The following is an 18,761-nucleotide window of genomic DNA, read 5'->3' as shown; positions in this document are numbered from 1 at the left end:
GGCCGGGGTTCGTTCCCGGGTCTGGTCAAGTGAGATTTGTGGTGGACAAAGTGGCGCTGGGGCGTTTTCTCCGAGTACTTCGGTTTCCCCTGTCAATCTTCATTCCACCAAATTCTCCATCATCATAATCACCTGGGCCAATCAGTGGCCGCCGTACCGAGTGGACCCAGTTGGACTCCACCCCCCCACCAAGTGAATCCCTATCCCGTGAAGGCCCACAGGGTTGTGAGATGTCGAGACTCCCACATTTTATAGACAATCGGCTCACAGATGGGGGTGAGATTATCAGCCTTGCGCACCGGCCGCCCTTTACCCCCAGGCACACTTCTGTCGAATGGTAAACATGCCTGTTTCGGATTCGGAAAGTCCCGATTTCGAAGTTCTGTCTAGCTATTGACTATTCTGAGATATCTTGCTTTCCTCCAGTACCTCCAGGGAATGTTGGAATGATGTTTGAAATATGCAGCGACCGCTTCCTTCAACAACCTTACAAAGTCATCGGTTACAATCATCCTATTATTCCAAGCGGCACAAACTAAATAACTGAAAGTGTCGGTAACTAACTCAGCTGTGAGTTCAGTAACGGGAAAAGTGTAAAAAGTGACGGGATCTAATTCTTTAGTAACATATTGTGACGTGGACGGCGCGACGCTCGTTAAACACCCCCTCCCCGCGGTGACGTACCAGGGGACACCGCGGTTGCTACACAGCAATAAACAGCTCTCGGCAGCGTTGCCCAGCAACGCCTTTGTAAACACGGCGTCACGCAACAGGGGAGCCCGTGCATTGACTGTTGGTAGGCAATCGGTAAACACGACGTTACAGTAAATATCACTTAACTGTTTTCTGTGTTGTCCGTGCTGTGCCCAAATAAGGAGCAGCGAACACTGTTCGGTGTGAGTGAGTAGCGAGTTACTAGAGAGAGTAACCAGTCAGTTGCAGTCTAGCATTCGCCGGAGTGAATGTAAGCAGTGAGTGTGATACTGCGAAATGGCAGTAATTGGGAAATTGTGAATTGTGTAATTGTAAGAGTGAATGTTCAATAAATTCGCTACATCCAAGACGGCGTGAAGTAATTTGTCGCGTTATATACCCAACATGTGATAATATACTCGGCAAATAACTGGAATTTACAGCTCAGATCATCATACCACTATAATTATGAAATTAAGATTTCCATCTTCCATGAGCACTCATGCAGCACACAAAACTTAAAACGAACAGCGTATGAAATATGTAAGGAGAAAGTCAAGAAGTAAAGGAAATTTTAAGTTACCTAGAAACTAATGTTATTAGCACTGAAAAATATGACATACCAAAATTAAACTCCATGACTTTTGGTCCGCAAGCGAACTATACCGACCGAGCGACCGCTGCTTGTCGGTGAAGTTAGTGCCAACTTTTGCGGATAGAGGGTGCCGCGTGGTCAGCGCAACGGATTCCCACAGCCATTAATCTCGGTTTCCTAGACCGGAGCCGCTAATTTTCCATTCAAGTCGCTCCTCAATTATCCTCACGAGGCTGAGTCGATCCCGTTCCAGACTCACTACTTCTCAGAAAATGTGATAGCGCCGGGAATCGAACCCGGACCTCTGGATCTGTAGCCAGAACTCTGACCACTAGACCATAGAGGGGGTCAATATGGCATACCGTGTATAACAATATAACAATATCTTCTCATTTCCTTATACATAATGATGATACAGCCATTTTAAACATTCCTGATCCATTAAGAGGAACTGGGACCCATTATGTGATTGATGTGGTCAGAGACCACGGAAATTAATAAAATTAAGGGGAAAACGGCAGTTCAGTGTGGCGACAACTAGCCACGGCGATGTTCATGTATGTGGGAGAAAAGGTTCAAGGGAAAGTGGACGCGTGTTGTTGACAATGTTCTGAACACACATGAAGTGTCAACATAGCAACATGTGCTGAGTTTAAATAGTGAATCAAGCAACGTATCCAAAACAACCGGAAAACAGTATCGATAACATTTAATTTGAAATTGGCATGTAGATAGTGCAAGATGGCTTAATTGTCAACCTAACACATTCTATTCTAACAGAATGAAGTATTTGTGGGCCGCTGAACCAATCAAAAGCAGGGTAATTAATTCTTAATAAAAACACTAAGCTGCCGACCACAGTGGCCGAACGGTCTAAGTCATGAACCGTCTTCGCCCGCTCGAACACTGAGGTCGTGGGTTCGAATCCCACTAGAGGCACTGATGTGTGTGTGTGCGTGTGTGTTTAGTATGTGTTTGCGTTGTTCTGTATGTAGGTAACGGCCTTGAGACGGGCTCCCCCCCCCCTCCAAGGAGTTCTACCGAATGTGTATAGGATTAAGAAACCGAAAAACGGCCAAGGTCCAAAAAGGTGTAAAGCCACTGAGGATGAATGTGAGACAGAGGTGGAAGAGGAGACTATTAGGTCTTTTAACTACAGCGCGGTTATCTTGTAAAATACTTACAATAAAACTGTGATGAACGTTTTTAATTTCCTTTCATCATCCTATGCATGAAGTCAGATTCTCTATCAACTGATGGAACCCACGAAACAGAGGATGTAATGACGTTTATGTATGACAGGCCGAGATATGTACCGAATTCCCAGTAGCCTGGGCGTACATCGACGTGAAAATCTAATGATACAGAGGAAAACACCAAACTCGTCGACTAGAATAGATGGTACCGATCATGAATTCGAACTAAGAAGTTCGGATTAATGTGCCACAGTTTCTTCCATCTTCACACAACTTATTCCTGAGGTACTGTTTCACGTAGCTTTTCATGAGCCGATCATAAGAACAAGCGATATTCATTCGCGTTCTTAGAATCGTGCAATAAAGGTGTAGGAGGCGTTAAGGTATAGCTGTGTGCATCCATAAATTCAGTACTAGACGGAGGTGAATACTCGTCCCACTTGACCTCCATGAAATGTATCGGATGGGAGGTTCAGTGGGCCCCAGCGCTGTTCGAGACAGAGCTGAAGCAAGAATTCCCAGTAATCTTTCCATGAATAGAATCCCAGATGGCTTGTTCGTAGTCAGACACGTAAAGAGAGCGAAGACGATACAGAGAAGAAACAAGAAAAGAGCATAAAGAGAAGCAGCAAAATAAACAGACGAACGGCGCTGTAAGGCAGGAAATGTCGAGAGATGTTTGATCATGGTCTCTACAACAAACACAGTCTGGTGGTTCACACGCAGAAAAATAACAGACTTGAGGAATTGATTGTGAGAGTTCAGTAAACAGAAAGTCTGTGTACGTTACTGTGTGTCGTGAGGCCATTTTATGTTCACACTGACCTTGTGACTCGGCAGACCTGGAGGGACCCATGAGAAGCCCTCACTGATGGTCTTCTCTCTGGAAGGCCTGCGATCCGGATCTGCCGGGGGCTTGAACCCAAGACGCTCACGCACGTTGACCCACTCCTCATGGTACACATCATGGGCCTCCCTCGGACACTTGCAGCTGTTGCACGTCTTCCTGAAAGCAGGCAGAAACACAAACTGATTTCAGGAACCGTTACTCATCGCCATTAAGCTAAAGGTAAAGGAACATTTCGCGAGGTTACCATGTTGCTATTTTAACTTCTACGGCGAATTTCTCAACAAAAGATGCTTCTTTTTCCAAGCTCTGTTATTACACATCACTTCAAGGTCCTAAATTAAGTGTCGCTAATGTTGTTCCGACATCGCAAATTCGCACGATCGCCATGTTTTTTATTGTAGGAAATTAAAATGTACGTCATTGCGGGGATCTCCGATGACGTAACCCACATATCAGGCTTCAAGAAAATAGGTTGGAAGGGGAGACACGCAGATAGCCTGGTGCGTTATAAATCAATTTTATTCTTGTAAGGAAGGAAAGTGTGCCGAACAATATGACCACACGAGCATCTGCTTGTTAGCCGATTTTGTTACTCATCTAACTTATCCTATAAATTATATTTCACCAGCTTCATTTCCTCGTCACAAGAGAATATTACCACTCATTACGGAAGGGAAGTCAGACGTCCTTTTAACAACTTGCTGATGGGTCGAGAGTGGACTGACTGGTCCTCAGAACAATCGCTGAAGCCGACACAGTAACGCACCCTGGCGAACTGCAGTGATATTACGGCCGTGACCATGTCAGCCGCTGCGGGCAGCAATCGGATTTGTGAGTCTCTTACTTTAATCATATTTATATAAAAGTAACATGCTGATTTTAATATATATATTTTGGGATTGCCTTCAATGCCATAAAGTTCATACCAAACTTCGTGAAAAGCGGAAAAATAGTTCAAAGGTTGAAATGAGGACACAAAGAGAGAGAGAGAGAGACAGACAGGCAGGCAGGCAGGACTATGTCCTCATAAGATTACTTCTCTATGTAAGGAGGGAAAGCAGACATTTTCTTGACAATCGGCTCACAGATGGCGGTGATGTTGTCAGCCTTGTGCGCCGGCCGCCCTTTACCCCCAGGAATATTCCTGGTACTCATTTCTGTTAGATGCTGAGTCAACGCCAGGGCCATAGTGCGGCTAGAAGGATTAGGTAAATTTAAAAAATCCACCTCATCGGGATTCGATCCCGCAACCTTCCGGCTTGTAGCATAGTGCCTCAACCAACTACGCCACCGCGTGCCCCATGTTATCCAACGTTGGTTAAAGCAATTTCAAGAGACTGGTAGTGTTGCTGCGATCGGGAGTTACACCGCAAACGCTGGAGAACAGCTGGAGGGAAATTTACATCTTACGTGCCACGAAAGGCGCGCATGTTGAGGTTGTTTAGCATTCTGCAGTATTTGTTCTATAAGTAATACAACTTTTTGAGTAACGCTTCATGTTCCGTAAGCAGTTTTTATTTTGTTGTTTCATGTTTGAAAACTGTAGGCCACGGAAACCCCGACAATGTTTAGAATCATCCTGTATAATTGTGGTCTTGCTTTGTGTACTTCTATATTAGTGTTCAAAACTTAACGTCATGACAGAGCTGTATCAAATGTAGTTTATAAAAAGTTTCGGACTTTCCGTTAAAATCTCAACGAACACAACGCCATAAAACAGCAAAAGTGTCACCAAGGAAAGACACTAATTCGTACCAGTTCCAGCAAGACAAATATATACTGTTATGATGAGAACAGGGGTAAAGACCTAGGGGTAGTTTTCCTTAATGGTGGGGAAGGAAACAAAGCGAAAGAAAATTCTAAGGGTTCTGCTCATTTGTGGGTCAGTAAATCTGACCAAGCAGTTTCTCTGAAGTGGTCCCATAAGCGTCTTAAATTCCACGTCACAGAGTCGGTGACGGGAAAAGGAGCTTCATGACGTAATTGGAGCGCTGGTGATATGTATACGGACACGTCTAAACAAGAGAGTTCAATGGAAGGCAAGAAGCAAGACATGAATAAAGCATTGACATTTCTTCTAAACGAGCCACCACAATTCTCAACCATACAAACGGTAATTTCAACACGTTTATTACGAGGTAATGTAATTCGCTGTCAGAAGATTATTCGGTTTATACTGAATGTAGGGGCACGAATGGGTACACAAGTGAATCTAATTTCTGAACAGCAACGTACGAGTATACTCTGCACTCGAGTGCATATTCACAAGCAACCACTGTTCCTACTCTTCTATTGTTATTCTTGAGATGAATACAATTTTAAACTGCATAACTGATAAAAGTAACCGTGATAGCTCAGTAGGTACAGCGACGGCCTATGAGCTACAAAGCTAGGGTTCGATTACCAGCAGTAGCACCAAATTTGTCTGCAATCCACATCGTCCAGACCGGTTATGGGATCTACCCAGAGTGCTATCCAATGGGGACTTGCCGCGCCATAGCTCAAGCGCTTAGTAGCTGGCTTCCCACAGCGGCCGCCCGGGTTCAATCCCGGATCTGGTCAAGTGGGATTTGTGGTAGACAAAGTGGCGCTGAGGCGGGTTTTATCCGAGTACTTCGGTTTCCCCTGCCAAACTTCATTCCACCAAATTATCCATCATCATAATCACGAGGGGCAGGCTACAATAGGCCAATCAGTGGCCGCCGTGCCGAGTGGACCCAGTTGGACTGCAGCCCCCACTAAACGAATTAAAAAAATATCCAATGGGTGCCCAGGGCTCTTGCCCCGGAGGTAAATCGACCGGGGCGTGAAGCTGACCACTCACCTCCATCTAGTGCCGACGTGAAGAATGGAGTTACAGCTCCATTCTCCTGTTTCCAGGGTGTGATGTTTAATTAATTAAGGATACGGACATATTTATCTTTATAAACTAATTAATATAAGCACTGTTTTGAGGCGTGACTCCGTGTAGTTTTGTAGAAGTTTATTGACGTAGCTCATTTACTCTGAAGATGTAGGCAGGATGTTCCTTGCTAACATCTGTCAACTTGTGCCATAATACTACATGGGGTCAGGTCCCACACGGCAGCATCATAATCATCGCCATGGGAACCTCGAGCCTCATACACCGACACGTTAACCGGCACGTTCAGTTCTGTGCTCAACAAAAAATATTACCAATAGCCAACACACGGAGCAAGCAAGATAAGTAGACACAAAATCCATAAATGGACTATTAAAATTGCAGGAAATAGTGTAATTTAAAACATCCACATTCCTATCACAGCAACCCTATCACTGCTTTATCTCACAAACTTTCCGAGATATTAATAATGTGGCATGTAGACCCGTTGCTATGCAACGACCGCGAAATAAGCAACTATACAACAGTCGTTTCTAAGCAATGGCTCCGGTAACGGACACGAACGCAACAATTCAACAGCAACAAAGGAGTGGTGTTTTCTACGTGTCCCGTGTCGTGATGTTATATAAGCAGAACAGTGAGAAGTTGGTTAGTGAGTCAGTGAGTTGGTTGGTACGACAGAGAACTGCAGTTCAGGCGTTGCTCTAAGAAGGTGGTGGATGAAGCCGGAGATAATTCGGGAATCTGCTACCAAGCAACGGCTAGTGGAGACTGTAACAGAGTGAGAACACTAGTCTGCGTGTGACAATGATATGTATAGAGCAGTCACGCGCTCTATCAAAGAGTCTAATAAATCCTATTATCAGCCCGAAAACCTGTCTATAGTCGCACCACATAAAATCGTGACAAAATGTGGCGGAAAAATGGAGAACATTTCAAGCCTCCAAATTCCTGTTTAAGAGACAAGTGAGGGTTGAGAACTCCAGGTGTCTAAATTCCGGTTTCACTGTACATGCAGCCCTACCTTCACGTCTTGATTTAACTGTCGCTTGCTCTGAAATACAGATGGGCCAAAAATGCAGTACTGAAACTCGCGCATCTCGAACGCGCATGTGCGTTTGTTGACGGGACATAGCTCCAGCCGCAGGTGTTCCCAGTAGTGAAAAGGAAGTTGTGTTGTGCAATTGTTGTTGGAAATGTGTCTCTCGACGGAGGAAAAAGTATTCATAGTTCAGTATTATTTCCGCTCATACGGAAGTGGTCGCCAGATAACTCGCTTCCTTGGTTTTGAGCGGCCAGATGTTATCGTCCAGAAACCGCTACACAGTACACGTGTGATCATATGGTGTGCCGTCTCAGCACACGGTATATTAGGCCCCAATTTCATTGAGGATGAGGAAGGCAATGCTCTTACCGTCACCCAACAACGCTACAGGGACATGGTAATCGGACCATTTCTTCAGGATTTGAGAAGGTTCTGTCGTGCAAGGGGCCTTCACATGAATAGACAGTGGTATCAACAGGACGTCTATTCATTTCAGTACTGTATGTTTTGGCGCATACCGTACTTCGTGAAAACTGTGGTAACTAGTCAAACTGAACAGAACATAAAGCGGTTGGCCTGTGTAGTGAGTTAAATACGTTAGAAATAAACAACAGGAGCCTGGCATCTTGTGCGTACTATTAAGTTACAAACGATAGCCTAACTCAAAATGGCACAGACATGAAACTAAGATGTACACATGGAACTCACTTAAACCAGTCTAAAGACTCGGCCACACAGAGCGCTATGCTATGTTCGCTGTGTTCGCTACGTACGCTGTGTACACTCTGCGACGCAGCTAACATAGGGAACACAGCGTACGTAGCGTACGGAAGTCTGTGTGGCCAGTCACATTGGCAATGAAGGGAGATATTTTTCTGTTCGTATAGCTAACATAGCGTACGTAGCGTACGTCGGGTACGTAGCGCTGTGTGGCCGAACATTTATAGGCATTTAAATAAAAACCGTAATAACAAGAATAGCAATCCCATTACTCTTTTACGACGTTTCCAACAGTACCGATTAGGAAAATAGCCGCTTTTTGAGGAGTACGATCTTCTGGTTGTAAAGACGCGTATTTTGGTGGTACAGTATGGACGTTACTCCGAGACGCCAGGGGACTTCTCCCGAATTACTCGGCATTACAACCCAATAAATTGCATTCTTCATGGTCAACGCCGCCAGAACCAAAAATTCAAGCATAACAGCTTTTTAGTCATGGAACCATATGAAACATAAACACACTGTTTATGAAGCGGGCGGAATTAGTTGCCCGATAGGATATGAGCTCCAAGATACACGCGATGGAGGGTAACAACGGTGTCAGATACTGGCAGTGGCACACGAAGGGGGTCGCCTTCTCTACACTACTAAACACAAAACTTTTATGTACAGATTGGATTACCTCAAGCTGCTGGAGCGGCGACAAAGCTAATGCATATCTCAAGTTCATAACTCATGTCCCACCAAACCTACAGTACACGCTGCATTCATTGTGTGGCACAGCCGTACACCCCTCGCTTCAAGCGGACTGAACATCTCATTCGCCCTTTCCGGATGTACAATTCCAGACTCCAAAATTGGCGTAGCCATGCGCAAAAGAGCACCTGGGACATTTTCGTGAAAACAGAAACAGGAAAAGCCTCGGAGTGCATGCATGTAACATGTTAATGACATGGGTCATATGCACACAAATTTCAAACAGCATTTTTGGAATTATTGGAGACGTTATTAATAAACTGGAGCAAACAACATTACTTGCAGTCTCTGTGTGTTTACCTAATTATTAGCTCATAGAGCTCGGCTTGGTTGAACACTTTGCAATACAGCTCCAATACACGGATGCAGGCATAACGCATGCCTGGCCATGGTATCAGAGTTGTATCCAATCCTGCCGATAGAGGGCAGGATGGAGGCACGCTCTTCCGGTCCAGCATAGTGACATCACTCCCGCTTCGTCACAAGCGCCTCCCGTCATCCTGCCATTTACACACAAACCAACAACATCCATTATCTGATTTGTTAATGCAGTCATCTACTTAATTTAAAAGTACACGTGACAGAAATTGTTACTGTAATCAAAACAGCAGGGGTGTAAATTGTTAAGATTTAGGTGACTTAAATTAGTCTGTACTTCAATTTAAAGCGTCTAAGCTAAGAACCAGCCGGTCACAGTAGCCGAGCGGTCTAAGGCATGCACTGTCTTCGCTCGTTTGGAAACCGGGATCGTGGGTTTGGATCTGTTTCCTGTGAGGTACGAACTGAGTTCTTATATATTATTCTTATACACTGCCGGTCACGGTAGCCGAGCGGTCTAAGGNGGCATGGATGTTTGTGTGCGTTTTTCTGTGTTTGTGTACAGGTAGAGGCCTTGCGAGGAGCTGATCACTCGCCCAAGGAGTCCTACCGTATGTGTAAGATCTAGTAAACCGAAGTGAAACGGAGAGTTTCATGGAGGTAGGCCTTGGCCCAAATTGGGGCTGTAGCGCCACAGGAAAAAAAAAGCTAAGAACCAAATGAAGACTAGATTATTCATGCAACAGTACGCATCACTAAGTAGCAAATGTAAGGAGGCGCAGTAAATAATACGGAGAACCGACAAAAACTTCATTTGCAATGCATTTCAATAAGGCTAACCTTTCAATTACTAGCAGTTTCCCTCCGAAACAACAACTGAAATACGTGTACTACTACACTTCTTTTCAAGGTATCCCTGTAACAGGCCGTGGAGGCCCATAGGGTTGTGAGATGTTGAGGTTCCCAAATTTTGTAGACAATCGGCCCATAGATGGCGGCAAGGTTGTCAGCCCTAAGCGGCGGCCGCCCTTTACCCCCAAGAATATTCCTGGTATTCATTTCTGTTAGAGGCTGAGTCGACCCAATGGCCATAGTGCGACCGGAAGGATTAGGTCAATTGAAAAAAAAAAATCCTATAACCTCGTCGGGACTTGAACCGGCGAGCTCCCGACGTGTAGCATAGTGTCTCAACCAACTACTATACCACGTACCCCCAACTCCATGGAGTAAAATCTTTCATAAACTGACAGTCACGGAACCAATACAGAAATTGCGAGCCCTGTGTGAAACCGGAAGGTTCATCGATATATCCACAAGTGCCCTCGAATGTTCCTCATTTTCAGCCACAACCACATCCCCACCATCACACCACACTCAATAACAATCTTATATCTTCCCAACTAATCCCAGGAGAGGCCTTGCGACGGGCAGATCCTTTGCGACCCTGAATAAGATTAAGAAGCTGCAACAAGCGGCCAGGGCCCAAACTGGGCTGCTGAGCCATTAGCAGTTGTTGTAATCTACTCCCGGGTCTTGCAAATGGTTTCTTCCTTTCGGTTTCCAAAATTTTGTGTGCACTTGCCAATTTTCATATAACTGCGGTATGTTCTGCCCACGTCATGCTCCCTGATTTTATGGCTCTCATAACACTAGGTGAAAGCTCCTCATTACTTAATCTGCTCCAACTTACAGTCACTGCCTCACACCGTGGTATGTATCTCCTCTCACTCAACACTAAGAACTTGTAACCTTGCACCGCATTCCACGTTAAATTTGTTCTACAGTAACTGTCAACATAGAATAAGTACTGTGTTTCTCTGTCATATTCTCTTCTCCGCCTGTTGTTCTCCTCCAGTCAAAACGAACTAACTCGACGGAGTGGCCGCGACATAGCTCAAGCGCTTAGTCGCTGGCTTCCCACCGCGGCGGTCCGGGTTCGATCCAGGGTCTGGTCAAGTGGGATTTGTGATGGACAAAGTGGCGCTGGGGCACGTTCTCTCCGAGTACTTCGGTTTCCCCTGCCAATCTTCATTCCACCAACTGCTCCACAATCACCCTCACCTATCATCTGAGGCTGGTACAACAGGCCAGAAGTGGCCGCAGTACAAGGGACTTAGTCCCACCACACTAGCAATAAAGAAAAACTCCATGGAGTGGAAACCTTCTTGAGAAGCTGCCAGTAACTCAGCGACTAAACAATTTCCCAACATTTTATGGAACACCAATGTTCATTAGTCTTCCTAGTGGTCTCTTTTCTTAAGTTTCCCTACCAAAACCCTACATGCATTCTTCTCCCATGCGTACTGCATGATCTGCCTACCTTATCCTCCTTCAATTCATCATTCCAATTACATTTGGCGTGGAGTACAAATTATGAAGCTAATGCAATTACGCAATTTTCTCCAGCCTCCTGCCTCTTGGGTCCAAATACTTTCTTCAGCACCCTCCGTCTATGTTCCACCATTAATGCGAGAGACCAAGTTTCACAACCATACAGAACCACTGGCAAGAAGACAAAAGGTTCTGAAAACAACTGTAACAAGCACTACCAAAATTCAATTTAATTTCGTCATAAGTCACATTATGATGTTACAATCGTTGTTGAATATTTTAACTCCGCCAGATTTTAAAACGGTTTATCTTTATTTTAATTTCCCCGCATTCTGGTGACGAGGCGTCTCTCTGCGCTTACGTTCAGATCACCCACCCTAATAGCGTCCATTAGAATTCCTGCACTTTACGGCATTTATTTCTACTTTCGTCATGTATTCTTTCTCCGTGGCCTTTAGTCGGCAAACGAACTATACCGACTGAGCTACCGCCGCTTGTCCGCGAAGTTAGTGCCAACTTTTGTGGATGGAGGAGGGTGTCGCGTGGTCAGCGCAACGGATTCCCACGGTCGTTAATCTCGGTTTTCTAGACCGGAGCCGCTACTTTTCCATTCAGTTATCCTCAATTATCCTAACGAGGCTGAGTGGACCCCGTACTAGGCGCACTACTTCACAGGAAATCTGGTAGCGCCGGGAATCGAACCCGGGACCCCTGGATCTCTGGCCACTAGACCACAGAGGCGGATTTCTTCATTTATTATTCTACATATAATAAACCTAACTTGCTAAACACTCTGTCAAACAACCATCAGCGCTCAGCGACATGCAGTCAAAATGGAACAGTTTTGTTTTTCATCCGTTCCTCTTATACCTTCATATGGGTGTGGAGGTTTCCTTTTATTCTTTTAATAATTTCACAGACGGTAGGACTCATTGGACGAGTGATTGGCCCGTCGCGAGGCCGCTACCTAAACACAGGACATCACAAACACAAATACACGCATACGTACACACAAAACATCCATGCCCTGAGTGGGATTCGAACACACGACCCCGGCTTCCGAGAGAGCTAAGACAGTTCATGCGTTTGACCGCTCGGCTACCGTGACCGGCAAAACGGAAGATCATAAAAAAATATTAAGATATTGCAAATATCATCAAAAGAACTGCCCTCACGTCGCAAGGGACAAAAGACAATTTACATAACAAGGGTGGGCCACTCCAATAAGTGCTGAAAATGAAACGTCAGTCCCTCTATGAAGACTAGCCAAGGACAAGCCCGAAGCAGTCTCTCCCCCATGTGACTATTAATACTGAATACTTCACTCTCGGTTTCCTTCTTGTTAACAAAAGAACTACTGAGTGGCTATTTAGATAATGTTGTTTGCATTTGGAAGGTGTTCACGTGGTTACTACGTACATTTCTCTTATTGGTGTATGTCTAAATTGTTTCCGTTAGCTTCGCGCATCTTGCGTAACTTACATGCAACATAAACAAACATTACGAAACGCGGGTTGCTTCAGCGGAATTGTGTACCACGTTTCACTAGAAAATTACACATCGCTACCACGAAGATTTTTCATGAGAATGGGCTGAATTGAGATACAGGCCCGCTACATTGTATGAAACACATTCCGGCCTGTAACAGGGCGTGAAGGCCCTTAGGGTTGTCAGACCTCGAGGCACCCACATTTTCTAGACATCTAATGACGTCATGGGGACTCTGAACCCTAGACCTGCCGGCTTGTAGCATAGTGCCTCAACCAACTACGATACAGCGTGCACCCCTCCCCCCCCATAACTTCCGATATTTTTTCCCCTTTTGTCGCTATAACCTCAATTTGGGCCTTGGCCTACCTCATGAAACTCTCTGTTTCACTTCGGTTTACTAAATCTTAAGACATTCGGTAGGACTCCTTGGGCGGGTGATCAGCTCGTCGCAAGGCCTCTACCTGTATATAAACACAGGAAAAACACACACAAACACTAAAAACCCATGACCTGAGTGTGATTCGAATCCACGATCCCAGCTTCTGAGCGAGCTCCGACATAAAAGTAAAAAAGTAAAGCTATCCCTGTACCAGGCCGTGAAGGCCCATAGGGTTGTGAGACGTTTAGGGTCCCACATTATCTAGACAATCGGCTCAAAGATGTCGGTAAGGTTGTCAGCCTTACGCGTCGGCCGCGCTTTACTCCCCAGGAAAATTATTTAATTAATTACTGGTACTCATTTCTGTTAGAGGCTGAGTAAACCCCAGGGCATAGTGCGGCTGGAAGGATTAGGTCAACCAAAAAAATCCAATGACCTCATCGGGACTTGAACCCGCGACCTTCCGGCTTGTAGCATAGCTCCTCAACCGCTACGCTACCGCGACGGCCTACGACCTAGGCGGCCGGGGTTCGATCCCTGGCAGAGAAAAAATATTTTCTCTACTCCACAGCGTCGAAACCGTCTCTGAAGCCTACCCTGTGAGTACAAGAGCTCTTTCACGGAGGGCAAAGCGGCAGAAGAGAGAAGTTGATCACTCATTTGTTTCTATTGCCGAGGTCAAGAACTGTGAAGTACAGCACCACTCCCCCACACGTCTTCATGGTGTGGCGCTTAATTAAGCACGGGGACAACTTTACGTTTCTTATCACAGTCATTTAATTCAGCATTGTTTCTCATGCCACACATACAATTTAAGTACCAAACAGAATGGGGAAAAAAAATACACGAAGTACCTACCGACCTAATTCCATGCAGTTGAGTCTTCCTGGAGAAGTTAACATCAGCTATCCATATCAAGAAATGTCCAGTCTACTACTGTGTTCACAACAGCCTAGCACTGGTTCCTAATCTGAGCAAACTGAAAAGTCCACCAGCTCAGAGCCTATTCTTGTCAGATCCATTTTAATATTATCCTCAAAAGACATAACTAACGACACCAACAAGAACACAACTGAGATGCCTTCCTTGTGCTACGATTTACGGTAGAGAAGTGAGTTTTGCTGAGTGGAAAGACGAGTTGCCCTTGTTATTTTTCGCTTCAGGTGAGCACGAATCTAGTCGACTGTTTACCGCAGCAACACACTGACGTGCCAGGCTTGCAGGATACGAGTCGGACGTTTAGAAAATATTTTGCAGCTCGAGCTACCCACGTATCACAACTGTCACTGCGACGCGCTCTCCTGCGAGGAGGATAGTGTCCTACATGTCGAAACGGCAGAGACAAACTTGTTCCCACAGTTTATTTTTTTAGTTTCTTGGGGTAGTGTGAGACTGAGTCCACTTGGTACGTCGACCACTAATTGCCCTATAGTACCAACCCCGGATGACAGATGATGTGCGTGGAGCAGTCGTGGAATGAGAATTGGCAAAGGGAAACCGAAGTACACGGAGAAAACCTGTCCCAGTGCCACTCTGTCCATCACAAATCCCACATCACCTGACCTGGGCTCGAAACCGGGGCGCCGCGGTGGAAAGCCGCCAACTAACCGGCTGAGCTATGGCACGGCCTTATTTGTTTCTATAACAAACATAGAGCCATGAAAGAAAGACGAATAGAAGAATGGAGGCACGGCTCCATGTATTTTCAACCTCGACACTAGATGGCAATGGTCAGCTTATCGCCCCGGCCGATTTACCGCCCACTAGAGATCTGATTATGATGGAGAATTTGGTGTAATGAAAATTGACAGGGGAAACCGAAGTACTCAGAGAAAACAAGCCCCAGCGCCACTTTGTCCACCACAAATTCCACTTGACCAAACCCGGAATCGAACCCGGGCCGCAGCGGAGGGAAACCAGCGACTAACCGCTTGAACTATGGCGCGACCTACTTCAGCACTTACAAGTCAAATGAAATTTTTAAGTCCTCTAAACTGCAAAGGAAACTATTCGTTGGGCAAACTCCTTCACAGACTGTATAACGGAAATGCAGAAACATTTCTTACAAAGAAATACACAAAGAGTTCTGAACAGGATCGTAAAGCCTTTCTTTCCTAGCCCTACAAATCTATTACTATGATCATTATCAATCTTTTTCATAAACAACACATCGCGATATATGTAATGTGGGTGCATATTAATGAAACGTCTCAATAAGAATTCCACATGCTCACCTCCATCTTGTCATCACGTCAAACCGAAAGCCAGACAAATTGTTCGCACGGCCGCCATGCTGTTACTAATATTCCACAACAAATCCTTAGGTACAGTTGCATACGTTCCAAAGGTTTGTTTCCGGACATCAATTCAGGACTGGAAATTACGTGGCGTAAGAATCGCTTCCACACCCTCCACGTTGTTATGAACTAGTTTTGCGAACCTAAACGTAACAAATTTGGGGTGGTATCCAAGGGTCTCATCTTCAAACCAAGTTTCGTGAAAATCGGTCAAATGGTTTGAATGCTGGAAAAGAGGACACACACACAAACGCACAAAGACAACATTGCGATCTTATACACCTCATTTCCTTCCTTTTTTTTCTGTGGCGCTACAGCCCCAATTTGTTCCTAGGCCTACATCCGTGAACTTCGCCGTTCACTTCGGTTTACTAGATCTTAACACATTCGGTAGGACCCCTTGGGCGGGTGATCAGCTCGTCGCAAAGCCTCTACCTGTAGACAAACACAGAAAAACGCACACAAACATCCATGCCCTGAGTGGGATTCGAACCCACGATCCCGGTTTCCAAGCGAGCGAAGACAGTGCATGCCTTAGACCGCTCGGCTACCGTGACCGGCAATTTCCTTCCTTAAGCAAGAAAAATTAACTAAAACAGAATCCAGAGCATTTTTACGCGTATAGGAACATGAAGTTCGCTTTATGAGCATACAGGCTACTCGGCTGGTCAAGGGATTCCCCTACTTACATGGAACCCCAAGTGCTGGCACCGTGTTCACAAAAGATTGACAACTGGCTCTGTCACAAGCTACTTTAATCCAGTCAAAACCTCCATGCACTATTTTAATATTACCATCCCATCTATGATAAGGTCTTCCTAGTGCTCTATTCCCTTCAAGTTTGGAACTAAACTTTCATAGGCACTTCTCGTGTTCTCATGATTGGCCATATTCCCCGACCATCGCACCTGCTTCATTTAACCACCGTAATACTGTTTTGTGACCGCAAAAATTATAAAATCTTTTATTATGTTATTCTTCCCACCCCTTCTCTTACTTCTCCTCCTTTAGGTTCAAGTGTTTTCACCCTCGTTCAGTTCTCAAACTCCCCCAATCTCTGTTCTTCTGACAAAGCGATAGACCAAGTTTCACACCATATAAAACTGCAAGTAAAATTACAGTTCTCTATGTTCTTATCCTCATTTTCTTAGATGGGGGACTGGAAAATAAAGAGTCATACCTTCTTGGATATAACACTCTGTAATCCGTTGGAAGTCAATCGAAGTTTCGGAGGAACATGTCTCCATCTTCAGGGTCGAAGAATACGACAAGCGTGAAGCCATCATGAAGAAGGGTTCTGCTTGTTGCCTCCTTCATGCTTTTTTCTTTTTTTGGCTTGGCTTATTAGACCCTGAGAATGGAGATGACATGTTCATTCAAAGCATCTGTTAACTTTCAACGAAGTACAGAATGTTACTTCCCAGAATGTAGGACTCATCAAGAACGACCGCTGTGAGGACCTCAAATCGTACATGGAAGATAACAGATTCTTATCAAAATGGATCGGACTGTCACTTATCAATAGACTTGAAAATGTGTAGTAACAAACCTGTGACTATTTTAGAGCATATACAAAATCAAAAAAGCATGTCTCGCAATAACTACAGGGCTCAAAAAGACTAACGGTAGGCCTATTCTAGAAGCATATCTTCTCTACGACCTGGGGGGAACGTCTTCACTCTCACACGTTCAGATGAGAGTCACAGGTGAAACCTAAGCTATAGACAGCGTACGTAAAACGGTGTATGGAATTATGTTCGTCACGGGAAGGGAAAAAAAAAACCGACAACCGACCTCAAAAAGACTACCTTCGGATGTGATCCCGAAATTCGGCATAAGAGTCCTATGTCTAACAGCCTAACAAGACCAGACAATAACTTCCTTACGGGTTAGTGAGATATTGTGCGACGCTGCCAGCATCTCAAACTGCACAACGTCGCCAGTACTGTTGCGTAAGGATTCATAAAGAAGTGGCTGTAGCCTAATTGAGGTATTACAGAGGCTTCTGCCTGAAAGAACTGAGGAAATCTACGAAAAACTTCAATCAGGATATTCGATGTCCCAGCCAAGATTCGAGGCAAGCTCCTCTCATACGAGTATAGCGCGTTCCCTTCCATTTGGCGCCACAGCCCCCATTTGGGCCTTGGCCTACCTCCAAGAAACTCTCCGTTTCACTTCGGTTTACTAGATCTTATGACATACGATAGGACTCCTTGGTCGGGCGATCAGCTCGTCGCAAGGCCTCTATCTGTACACAAACACAGAGAAAAGCATACATACACGCACTCTCTCTCTCTCACACACACACACACATACATCAAACATCCATGCCTTGTGTGGGATTTGAACCCACAATCCCGGCTTCAGAGCGACCGAAGACAGTGCATGCCTTAAGGTTCGGCCTCATAGAGCGCTACGTACGCTATGTTCGCTATACGAACAGAAAAATATCTCCCTTTATTGCCAATGTGACTAGCACACAGACTTCCGTACGCTACGTTTGCTATGTTCCCTATGTTAGCTGCGTCGCGGAGTGTACACTCTGCGTGGCCGAACCTTTACACCGCTCGGCTACAGTGACCGCTATACAAATTCTTGAAGGAATTCAAAACATATTAAATAAACGTTATGATACAGTTTACACATGTATCTTTGACAGAAGACATGTACGTTGAGCATAGACCATACACGACTGAACTACCTTTATTCATTCTAAATACAATTTTGTCTAACGAAATTCGGGCCAAAATAGCAAACAATCCTTTCACGTTATTTGCTCCAACCAAAAACATACAACATTTACACCCCTGCTGACAACTTTCGGTATTCAAAAATTCACTTCAATCTTGTCATGAATAGACACACGTTTAAATTTACATAACAGCACACTAATAACACTGTGAAAACATTCCGTAGGCAAGTGAGTCAGAACAAAAATAAAATATCACAGCAAACTTAATATAAGTGTCATGCAACAGCCTCATTAAGAGCATTCTCAAATCTGTATATTATATATGGACTAATGATTAGTTTAAAATAACTTCAAGCGGAGTTATGATTTTTCACTAAAATATAATTAATGTTATTAAGTATCTGCTTTGCATGGAAAATATATTAATATTAGTTATTATACCCTCGAAACGAAACCTCACACTGAGGTAATTTCTCAAAACGCCATTGAATGTGATGCTGAAACCAGGGCTACTGATCTAACAGTCTAAAATGCA

General features: G+C 44.7%; 1 protein-coding gene across 4 annotated transcripts in view; it reads right to left on the bottom strand.

Annotated features, from left to right (window-relative positions):
- LOC111865039 (four and a half LIM domains protein 3) overlaps positions 1-18,761 on the bottom strand; it is a 423,310-nt gene that overhangs the window by 188,354 nt on the left and 216,195 nt on the right. For 3 of the 4 annotated variants that reach the window (XM_023852747.2, XM_023852744.2, XM_023852745.2), the window contains one exon: positions 3,310-3,490. In XM_023852747.2, the coding sequence (XP_023708515.1) occupies positions 3,310-3,490 (181 nt within the window). Of the gene's footprint in view, positions 1-3,309; positions 3,491-9,018; positions 9,219-18,761 lie in introns of all 4 variants that reach the window. The other variant, XM_023852746.2, reaches the window with a different exon arrangement.

The sequence above is a fragment of the Cryptotermes secundus genome, unplaced genomic scaffold, assembly GCF_002891405.2.
Source record: "Cryptotermes secundus unplaced genomic scaffold, Csec_1.0 scaffold971, whole genome shotgun sequence".
Taxonomy (NCBI): Eukaryota; Metazoa; Arthropoda; class Insecta; order Blattodea; family Kalotermitidae; genus Cryptotermes; species Cryptotermes secundus.
The sequence above is the reverse complement of the archived record's forward strand: the minus strand, read 5'-3'. Positions and strand labels throughout refer to the sequence as shown.